We start from the raw sequence: 12490 nt of genomic DNA, 5'->3' as shown, positions 1-12490 counted from the left end.
GTCAAGGGTATACGAGTAGCTGCGCTCCCCTGCTAGAACCTCCAAACAAGCTCTCAAAAGAAAGAAAGAATCTGCCCAAAGAGAGAAAATTGTTGGAAATATAAAAGACTTGTAATTACCTGCTTTGATCATTAAAAAAGAAAAAAAGATAGAAATAGCAATGTTTTGAAAACTTGAATTATAATGGCTACAACTTGATATTTAGTAAAGAAGTTTCCTGTTTAAAAGACTACAAAAGTAATTTTACTGGTAACGAATACAGGCAATGTAGTTATTTTTCTAATTTAGCTTTTCCTACCATCTTTGAAGTGTATTATCAAGCTAGGAAAAAACCCCAAGATTGTGGATTAGTGCTGGTTAGATATTTTGTGCCTACTTGAAAGTATTCATCTATCCAGACCATGTTTCCCCCTGCTAAATTCTGTACCCCCGTGCTACCTGTTTAGAGAGGGAAAATTTATCTAATCCCCAAAACATAACCTTGTAAACAAGCAGTAGCCCAGGAACCAAGTACTTCATTTACAAGACAAAAAGACCACATAAAACATTTGACTGATACATGGGTCACTGTTGCTCTCCCATATCAAATATGTATAAGAATATCTGACATGTTGTAGTTGTAAGATGATAAAAAAAGAACATAAGTAATAATAAGAAAATTACATAGTAATACATAATTAAACACAAAATATATAACCATATATACATATATAATTAATACTAGTATTTTAAGCACTTTACCTACATGAGTTCATTTTTTTAATATATATACTTACTAGGGAGATTACATTACGATTCCCATTTGAAGAATGAGAAATTAAAACTTACATGAAGTAAAATATAGATAAATAAATAATAAAACCCACATAAAGTAATTACATAGAGAAATGTAGTTAAGCTATTTTGGGATTCAAAAATCAGATTTTTTTGATTCTATAATCAATATTTATATTCACTCCACTATGCTGAAATTATATAATGTGAATTATAGCTCTATATATTCATTTGGCATTTTCATATAAACTAACTTAACATACTTAAAAAAAACATTTTCAGTTTTGCTTTTATCTGTTTGATGTTGAATTCTTAGAAGTCTTCAGACTGTAATTCAAATACGGCCACGTTTAGCATTTTTTGCCATAATAGTACCATTCCATAAATGCAGGGTAATACAGAGACGATAGAGATGAAATTATACACTAAACAAATTTGCTTCTAAATCAGAATGACACTATTTCCAAAGACGTGATATTTTCGGTTTCCATAAAAATGAATCACTGATCTTTTTATATCATCTTCACCATTACAACTGTTTATCAAACACTAAAATAATGCATAGATGGTACCATTCCTCATTTTTAGTTTAATTTCTACATATTCATCATTTTTAGTTTAATTTCTACATATTCACTTGCAGAGATTCAAAAGTCTAGATAGATATCATAATGTAAAACAAAATAAAAAGAAAAATATTCAAGTAAATTTTTAGAGAAAGATATATTAACATCATGTATAGATAAGATGAACTAGTTTCACAAAAGGAGCCAGAAAGTTTTATTGTGATTTTAAAATCTGTGTTTGAATTATTTCTTTTCTTCATAGTCTTTTTTCAAGTCGGAAAGAGTAAATTGTTTTTGAAATTTATATACCCATACAATAATATAATTTAGGAAATACCACTTGAGTTTATGTATAATGACTATGTAGATGGAGGATAAAGATAAACCTTATAGTGAAATGTCTGCATTTATTTACTTTTTCAAAACTAATTACACTTCATATTGAATAAGTGTCCTTTTTAAAGCTCCATAAAGTTTCAGGAAACTCCAAGATGCAAAGCAGCATAATACACTTATTTTTGTTACTCACTGTCACACTCACTAAAGAATTTATTAATGAGTCTTTGAAAAATTATTTTTCTTAATAGTTTAGCAGTTTTTCCAAATAAACAGCTGGAGTTACTCTAGGATTTAGAATATGGCTTATGGATTAGAAAATTAAGAATTAATCATGAATACATATATTAATCTTTTCTTCTAGTACATCTTCCTTGGTAATTTACTAGAAGCCCTCTTGGCCAAAGGGGTTGTGGTTAGCAGTAGTGAAAGTATATGGAAATATTTTAGGGAAATCATTTTTATATATTCTAGGAGTTGATACTGTAATCAGCCTATGAAACACATTGACTATTATTACATATTTTAAAATATGTAACATCAGATTCGATTATTTGCTTTGAAAAAAGAACATATTGTGATAGTCTAAAACTGTAATTCAAAAACTCTAAACTGCATCCCAGTGAGCATATATGGGAGAGAAAGTGGAGTACAGTCTGTGCATGGGGAATGGGGAGAGGGTGGCAAGGGAAGGCCTGTTTGAAAAAGACATCCAATCAGCATGTACATATAACAAATATCTTTCAGGGCAGTTAATTTTAAGAATATTAATAATTAATTTGTATTTTTAAAACATTAATTAATGTTAATTTTTCTCTTCTGTTATTTTCCTTTTTTTAAAAGAATTATTTTATTTATTTATTTGAGACAGAGGGTGAGCATGGTGGGCTTGGGGCGGGGGGGCAGCAGGAGAAGATCTCAAGCAGACTCCACACTGAGCCTGAAACTGGACATGGGGCTCGATCCCACGACCTTGAGATCATGACCATAGCCAATATCAGGAGTCAGATGCTCAACCAACTGAGGCACCCAGGTGCCCCTTCTGATTTCCTCTTTATATATTCCTATCATTTATAATGAACAAAGTTGGTATTTTTTTTTTTAAGATTTTATTTATTTATTTGTCAGAGAGAGAGAGAGCACAAGCAGGGAGAGTGGCAGGCAGAGGGAGAAGGAGGCTCCCCACTGAGCAAAGAGCCAGATGTGGGATTTGATTCCAGGACTCTGGGATCATGACCTGAGCCTAAGGCAGATGCTTAACTGACTGAGCCACCCAGGCATCCATATGATGAACAAAGTTTACTCTTAATTTCTGTTGCTTAGGTTCCACAGGCTCTGTAACCATGTATAGCAATAAACTAAACTAATATATGATATGAAATGAAACCATCCACTGATACAGTGCATCCGTATTACTCATATATGTTCCCAGAAAATAAGGTTGTGTGTATTACAAAAATAAATTTAGTTTGTGAAACTGATGTTCGTAATTTAATTTTAAAAAAAGAACTTTGCTAGACTAGAAATTAAGTTAATTTGTTTACAATATTCATCTAATAAATAAATATTTATTATCATTTATGTGCAATCAATACATGATATTGGAAGATCTGAGAATATATCATTATATATTGCCTGAATGAGTTTATCATTTAATTTAGTATGATATAATGTGTTAAAAACATTTCGTTTGGAGTCAAAGGCTTAAGTATACACAAGTTGAGAAAAATCGAAAACAGAATCTCAATTAAATAATCTGAAAGTGTCACAAATGTTAATTATATTTAAAATTATGCCATAGGTTATGTATTTAAGAACAGGAATGTAATATCCTCCTGCACCGAATGTACACTGTTCTTTCTATGAAAAATACTGTCTGTGTGTGTGTGTATATATTCACCAATCAACCAAATACAGAGAATCTTCCATGTAAACCTTGTCTATTAATTTGTAATATATTATAGAGCTTTACTTTATTATACTTTGAAAAATAAATTGTATAAAACCAGATCACAGTACTGAATAATGTCTCAGGAGTGCATCCCTTTATGGGGTCAGGACTCAGCTCTGTTTGTTCTGTTAATAATTGACTAAATGAAAATTAAAGGACAAATTACCAGATCCAATGATTGAAGGATTAAAAGAAAGAATGTGATTATCATAATTGGTGAATTATAATTGGAAGAAAACTTTTTACTATGAGCTTCACATTTTTAAAAAAGTGATTTTAAAGACATAAATTCAGCTTTTGCAATATGATCTCTATTTTATACCTTGGAAAAGTTAACAACAGACAAAGGCAGAATATCTGATTTGTGCATTTCCCTAAATTAATCTCCCAGAGAAGGAAGTGAAGAAAATGTTCTTTTCTCCAAAGAAAATAATGCTAAGTACCAAGAGTAAAGCCATTTGCCCTTCCCAGGAGAATAGCATGCCTGTGTTCAAATCAACCAATCTCTGTAATGTTTCCCAGTCGTTAGAACCATCATTGTCTACTCATTCTCTTACTGAACAATAGAAAACATCACCGCTACACCCGCAGAGGAAGAAAGTAGGTCACCCTTTCATTTTCAACGTTGCTTTATAACATATATTGATTGTTACTGTTATCAACTCAGTTCATCCGATTTAACAATATTCAGCTTCAAATAAAATTTGATTTACTTTTACCTCAAAAACTTCTTCATCCAGAATCCTTGTTCCAAAAACCGTGATTCCATTGGTGTCAACGATTGCTCTCTCACTTCTATCAAGTGGTTTTGTGGTTTTCTTCTTACAATCAACAATCATCGTCACAGTTTTCTTCTCCACGCTGATGGCTACCCGATGCCACCTAAAAAAAGACAAGTAATTCTTTTGTAAGCTTCAAAGACATTGTTGCCACAAAATTATTCGTGTTTAAATACAATGTACTTTAAACTGTGAAAGTGAGCTGAAATTTTACAAAATGTAAGCTCATTTTTTTAATCAATCAGTTAACAGGTGACTACTTACGGTTTACCCAGAAGAGTGTTAGGTACTAGAAAGGACACAAACAGTATAAAATGCACACCAGGGGTTGCTGTCTATGCTGATAAGAAGTGCCCATCCTTTGCTTCACTTTGTGTGGTTGCAACAAAAGCTTAATCTCACCAATGCCTGATGAGTGTATTTGATAGAGATCAAGGGTGGGATACCGGGTAAGTAATAGTTTCTATGTACGTAAATGCTTTCTTCCAAATGGAATTCCACTTAATTTTTTTTTTTTTTTCTCTAGAGATCCCCTGAGATGAACTGTAAAAGGGTATGTCTACTAATTGAATGACTGCTCCATCTGGAACAACTGAACGTCCTAATTGTACAACACAATGTGCTTCTCTGTCTTTATTCACATTTATTTCAAGTGCTTTCGTTTTCTTTTTCCACTTTAATTTCAAGACAGTTATAGATCACTACTGTGGGCAGGATCCAAAACTGAGACACAATATCTCTCCTTCTTTCCAGGGTTGGCAGGAAGTGGGAACGCTGAAAGAAAGCATAGTCAACGCATGTGTGGAGTGAGAGTCTCAATTCACGCTGAAGCTACTGCTCCAGCTAATTCAGGGCGGCGATGACAGGCTTAGGGGTAGACGTGGCCAGCCCTGTGGAAACATATATATCCTAATCTTACTATAAAATGGTGGGTTTTATTAACAGTATTTGGTGCTAACATAAACCACTGAGTAAGGCTCACTTGGATTCTGCAAGCCACTCTGGTTTATATTTTATTTTTTTTTTCCAAATGAAAAATGCTAGATTAATATTGCAGAAGTGTCTAGGACTACATCCATAAAATAAAATACCCAAAAAATTGCAGGAGCCTTCCTAAATGTCTGTTTCATGTGACTTGGCATGGCTACTGATGAGGACCAAGTATATTTCCATATACACTTAATCTTTGGTCTTTCCATAGCACATTCAACTAGCATAGGCGTCTGCTTAGTTTGAATTTCGCAAAGATTTATTTTGGAGCCACTTAATACTGTGAGAGTAAAATTTACACGTATTTCTGCCAAGAAGCCTGTGTCTTAACTTAAACCATCTCCACTGTTGTACGTATGTGCTTTTCATTAACAGAAAATAAAAATGATTTCCATTGCTAAAAGCTGATCAGGACTTTAAATTTGATCTTGATTATTTTCAGCTCTGATAAAAATGATACGTCATAATCATGGTATTACACATAATAGTCAAAATACTAAACTACCCCTTAGTTTTGGAGTCATTCTTAATTATTCTCTTTCTCATATACTATGCATTCCCATCATCAGAAAATCCTTATATTCAACAGATACACAGAATCCAGTGTCTCTCGACTTTATGCAATCTGCAAGCTCTCTCATCTAGACTCTTAACTGGTCTCTGCCTCCATTCTCATGCAACCAGAGTGACCGTTTTAAAATACAAGTCAGATCAAGTCTCGGCCTTGCTAAAAACCATCTAATACTCCTGGTAAAAGCTGAAGTCCTTACTCTACCTCACAGGGTGTGCCCTGGCCCTCTGACCTCATGCCCAACTTTTTGTTTTCTCACTCCCTGCACGACAGCCACATTGCTGTCTCTTTACCGTTCTTTGCAGTGTTCTTCACTCTGCCAGAAACATTCTTTCTCCACATCCCCACATGGCCCACTCCTTCACTTCTAATAAGTCTTTGCTCAATGCACTCATACCAAAGAGATGTTCTATCGAAAACAGTACACCCTTAAATTCCTTACCCTGATTTATTTTCATAACATCACTTTTCATATTAACTATTAAGAAGAGTATGTAAATTGCTCATAAAAGCCTAGTTTTTCCTGCCACTGAGATGAAGTTTTTTCCATGGTCCTGATAAGGATACATTGAGGGTGGATTTTTTTTTTTTCCCTATCTGCACTGTTATTTCCTTCCTACATCTATAACTAAATATCATATTTCAGATAAGGCTAGTTTTAGAAGCCTAGATTCAGCAATAAAATACCAAGTAAATTTTTTAAAGATTTTATTTATTTATTTGAGAGAGAGAGCTCTGAGATAGCAAGAGAGCATGAGCAGGGGGAGGGTCAGGAAGAGGGAGAAGCAGGCTCTCTGCTGAACAAAGAGCCCCATGCGGGACTTGATTCCAGGACCCTGAGATCAAGACCTGAGCCAAAGGCAGGCACTTAACCGACTGAGCCACCCACGCATCCCACCAAGTAAATTTAATAAACATTTATTTGTATTTAGCTGCTCCCTAAGTGAAAGGCAATATTCACAATGCAGAATTCAGAATTCAGCATGATTTTTAGAAGAGTACGATGGTTACTATGGAGTCTAATTATCTAAGTTCAAACCCTACCTCTGCCACTTTGCAAATATAAGACCTAAGGCAAGTTACTTAAACTTTCTGTACCTCAGTCCCCTTATCTGTAAAATGGGTTTATTAACATTATTTTCTTCAAAGAGTCATGAAAAATTAAATGAGTCGACTATGTATGAAGTGCTTCAAATGGTATATAGCACACATCAAGTATTATAAAAAGCTTCTTATGATTGTCAATATTAACATGCTTGATAATAAGTAAATCCAATGAGGTCATTCCTCTCTCAAAAAGTCTACAGTGACTTTCCATTTCACTCCAGATGGAACCCAGAATGCTTATGTTCATCTACAAAGTGTTCTACCCTTTGGTCTCCCAGGGCTTCTCCATCCTCCTCATCCCACTCTGCTCCTGCCATGCTGGTATCCTGGACATTGCTTAGACCAGATCAGCCACGCCTGGAATCAGAGGCTGTGTATTTGCTTCCCCTCCTCCTGAAATAGTATACTTTCAGTTATCAGCAGGGCATACACCCCAGATTCTTCACCAGTCACCTTCTTAGTGAGATTTTCCCTGATCTCACTCCTTAAAATGGTACCCTCCACCACCATTCCCTATCCTCTTCACTGCTCTATTTCTTTCTGTCTCACTTATCATCACCTGATATGCTCTTTATTCGTATTTTTTTTAAATTGGACATCATCGGTCTACCCAGACAGCAAAAGAAACTGTAAAATTAGGTATTTTAAGTTTTGTTCATTTCTGTATCTCCAGTCTCTAGAAAAACTGCATCACACTTTATGAGTATTTTTTTAATAATTAAATGAAATAATTGCTTTCAATATAGCTACAACACTGGATTATTATATTACTTACTTCCCATCAGCGATGTTAACAGTTCTGAAGAGGGGATAGTCTTCTGGGGCAGGTTTTCCAGTGTGGTCTTCAAACAAGAAAACAGGTGATCTCCCAACCTCGACACCAATTTGCTGAATACCGTGCTCATTATATATAGATAAAAGGAAAGACTGAGTTCCTTTTTTGGGTTTTATTGTAAATAATATTGAAAAATCTTCTGGAAAAGTTCCTCCTGAGAAGAGAAAGCCAAAGGGTCAGAAATCCAAATTCCCAAATTATTCCTGGATCACCCTTTTTTTTTTTTTTTTTAACATGCTAGGTGGCCTTAATAAGTCATGTAAATTCAAACAGTAATAACAATTCAGATTAAAAAACAAATGGGAAGGGGATGATAATAAGCTTTCTCTGCAATAATTGTCCAAGCTATATTCAAATCTTAAGCCACTCATTTAAGGCACAATGATAATGTAAAATTGAATTCAAAGTTAGGAAACAGGATTCACCATGGTGCCAGTACAATATTAAATACATAGTAAGAACTTTTAAAATATGAAAGTACCACTTTTGGTGTAAGATTTGTATTTTCAGCCTTGTCTGATCTATGGCCATACATTCTCTCTTTAAAGAGGGCACTGTAAGGACACAATATATGAAGGTATTTTTTAAGTCATCCTTCAAAAGCTAAAGAGTTTCTGATCAGTTTTTCCTATCATGCAAAATGCAGTTTCACTAATAAAAAGCTTATGTCATTATATATCACAACTATTAGATATTTGGCTAATTTGATTCTAAGTTCAAGAGGACTGTCTTTCTCCCCACCCCCTTACCATCATACTCCAAATATCCAGCATGGGGTCAAATCTATGCAAGTGCTTAGTAATTATTTATTAAATAAATATGTCAGTTAAATGATTATCACAAATATATCTCAGATAGTTAAGCAATGACTACTTGTATATTTTTATAAAATCACTGCATATTAAATTTTGCATTTTATTCTTCAAAAATACTGTTACATATATATCTTACTATTCTGGAACATAAGTAAAGCAGGCATTAATTATTGTTTGAAGGATGAGATTTCAGTTAAAAAGTTGTCCATATGCAAAACTGGTATATCTGTGCATATGTAATCAATGATATCTGGGCCAGGAACCTTCCATATTCAATCCATTCATTCTAAATTCTATTCTACATGGTTAAAATACTATGAATTTGACTGCCATGGATTCAAATTCAAAAGATTATAGGAGACAAGCAATTCCACTTCTATGAATTTATTGGAATAGGAACAATGCTCATGTGTAAAGATATGTCAATTCACCAGAACACTAAATTTATAATCCTAAAATATTAAGATGGCCTACAATGGTTGGGACTGGCTAAATAAAATACTTAGCACCTATATAGCATAACTAGCCACTTAAAGTAGTAGGAGACATTTTATGAAATTGAAATTATTTAAAATGTAGAAATTAAATAAAAGTAAGTCAAAGAGAGAAAATAGTCAATTCATGTAAACCATTTGGTTCTATAATATCTATATCTGTATCTATATCTGTATCTTTATCCAGATCTGTCTATATCTAGATAACTAGATATCGCCAAACTAAAAACTGTTTATTTAAACCTCTTTATTTTAATTTTTAAAATAACTTACCAAACAACTTTGCTATATCACAAGTAGGTCATAAAACATTTGCTATCACAGGAAAAAATAATAAAAACATGTATATAGTTTTGTTTCATTTAAGTGTCATAAAGACATCTAATTTTATATTTCTATAAATCAACAGAAGGAAAATAATCATATAAATAAAATAGAAAGGTAATAAAACACATCATTTAATAAAACAAGTTTTACCTGCTTGTACTATAAATAAAAATCTAGGTAGGTAATTCAGCCTGCTATTGAAGAAGCACCATAGAAAAGAAACTTTAAAAATAAGTAGCTCAGAATGTTGAGAATCACAGGAATTCTTTCCCTAAATGTACCTCAATTATTCAAAGATCTACATTGAAAAAAAAGATGCTAAAATATTATGAGTTAGGGGAAAACAATATTTATTTTTTTTTCATTTTTGCAAAAACATTATGAATTAATGTCCACATAGAGACACTTAGGGAAAAAGGAATCTTAAGAAAGAATATATTCATATAAGACCAAATAGATTATAGCAAATTCTAATTAATCATTCAATTTGTACAGCACAGCTTTTGAAATTGTCAGCTGCTAACCACACTAATGAGTAAAATCTTTCAATTACAGAAGTATTTCTCAATTTAAAATTAGTCAGTAAGATTTTAATTATTATCTTTAAGCTATCACCTTTAAAAAAGAAAATTTAGTTACCTAAAATTCATGACTTGATGTCAAAATATTCAGTCTAACCTACGCACCCCACCTTAGTTTCTTCCCTATAAGACATTAAACAACGTTGTCCATAACTACTAAATGTCTCAGAGAGAATTCACTATGATATTAGTTCAACAAGAAAATGCAACTACTTACTCTATGAAATTTTATCTAAAATAACAGTGATCAGTATACATGATAAAATAAAATGTGAAATTTTTCAACTTAAATAATATATGTTTGAAATGTATAAATACAAACTAAAAATAAAGCATCCTCTCTGTTGAAAGACTGCTATTAAAGAAAAAATGCTATTACTACTTTTGATATGCATGTATACATAAATCATATACATGCAATAACCATAATTCACACTGAATATATCAAATTCAATAGTGATTCTTAAAATGGCCTTTTACTATCAATAGATATTGCATGCATGAATACATTTTATATGAAAAGACACAAAGTTTTATTATTTGATTTTAATTTTTTTAGATTATGGTCAATAAACTCCCATGTGGAATATGTCTTCCTTTAGTTAAAATCTTTTTTTTGATGTAGCTTGGTGGTCAGCAGGATTTTGAAAATGAGGAGGGAAGGCCATTTTTGCATAGTAGGAAAGCTCATTTTAGTCTAAAAGAGGCAGGGATTCTCTCTCAGGCTCATATCATTCATTGGTTCTGTGATTATATTCAAATACTCCACATTTCTAACCCTCAATCTGTAATTTAGGCTTAAATATTCTTCTTTCCAGATGAATATGAAGACAAAGATCAATATACACGAAGTTTCTTGGACAGTATCTGTCCTACAGCAGGTGTTCTAAAGAGGGCAGATAGAATTTGCAAATTACAGCTTCTATTCAGGTCACATGTACAACGTTCTCAGACAGTTAAATTAAAGGTCTCAGATTAGGACTTTAGTGGACATATACCTTCATTAAACAGAATTTTACAGTGGCTATCTGATAATCCTCCACCCCTACCCAGTGTTGAACTTTCCACTACCACTGCTTACTTTCTGCGTTAGAAAAGAAGTCGCTATTATGTTCCCATAATGGAAGAAAGACTATTCCAAGTAATTTTTCAAAGATCTTTTTTACTTATTTGATAAAGAAAATATCCACTCTGTATTTTTTAACTATGAAAATGTCATTGATCATTTTTATTAATTGCATGTTGCATTGTTTGGCAGGAAGCTCTACTCTGTAGGAAGATTAAGTTTAAATTCATTTGTGTGGGGGAAAAATAAGGTCCATATCAGAGGTGTCTCCTCTTATCTGAAATATTCATTATTAGAATTATATGCTTAAGGCACAACACTATGAGAAGGTGAAAAAAAATTGATATAAGGGAATTTTGTTAACCCTTAGGGAAGGAGATCCTAAAGGCATACATTGTGTTCTTTTTCTATGAGTAACACAACAGAAGTGATTGAACTAATCAAACTAAGTACCAATTTGGAAGGCAAAACACTGACCCTGAGATGATGAGCCAAAGTACAAAAAATTAAGGCTAACTTCTTGAGTATTTCTAGAGCTTTTTCATTAGTGTATTTTTCCTTGTTTTTTTTCCTCTTGAAAATTCCCATCCCTTTCCTATTTCAGCATTAGAGAGCAGATAAATAGAAAAGCAACATAATTTTTACATTTGCAACTTTTAAACTTGATTTTTTAGAAAAATATTTTATGGATTTAATGACTTTTAATTTTTATCTTCAAAGTCAGAATTTTATTTTCAAAGAGAGACAAAGCCATTGACATTCTTTATATTTGCAGTTTGTTACTTTTGTCCATCACAAATTATGGCAAAACAAGAAAAATCTAGGAAAAGTCAATGATTTAATCAAAATAAATGTGTTTTCAAAAATACTTTAAAATGTCCATCCATGAAAAATACACTATCTTCTTTTGTAATTCTTTAGTCCCCAGATTTTTAATTTTTCTGTTGTCAGGAAATAGTTTTAAGTGAAAATAGAGAATTCAAATCCCTTGAGGTAAAGACAGTAGAGAGGATAATATGAAGAATTTAGAAGATAAATTATTTCTGAGAGATCTGAAAGCACCAACAACAAACATCTGATAATATAGGGAATAATGGCCTAGGCAACAGAGAAGATCTGGATTAAATACTGACCCCTTGTAATTTGGACAAGTCCAAGAACTTCAGTGAAACTCTATTTCCTCTTCTGTTAAATAAGGATGAGGACATTCAATTTAGTATAGTTACAAGAAAAAATAATTGACATGTATCCAACAGCAGACTTGTAAGGAGTTGCTTGCCTTCACAATGTGATGCTGA

General features: G+C 32.7%; 1 protein-coding gene across 1 annotated transcript in view; it reads right to left on the bottom strand.

The window, feature by feature from the left end:
• The window catches only part of COL11A1 (collagen type XI alpha 1 chain), a 561059-nt gene that overhangs the window by 152388 nt on the left and 396181 nt on the right, over positions 1-12490 (bottom strand). The window contains exons 12-13 of the mRNA XM_057310420.1: positions 7850-8063; positions 4347-4509 (exon numbers count right to left, since the gene is read on the bottom strand). Coding sequence (XP_057166403.1) covers positions 4347-4509; positions 7850-8063 — 377 coding nt within the window. The remainder of the gene's footprint in view (positions 1-4346; positions 4510-7849; positions 8064-12490) is intronic.

This window comes from Ursus arctos, unplaced genomic scaffold, assembly GCF_023065955.2.
Source record: "Ursus arctos isolate Adak ecotype North America unplaced genomic scaffold, UrsArc2.0 scaffold_12, whole genome shotgun sequence".
NCBI lineage: Eukaryota > Metazoa > Chordata > Mammalia > Carnivora > Ursidae > Ursus > Ursus arctos.
This window is presented reverse-complemented; position numbering and strand designations above follow the sequence as displayed.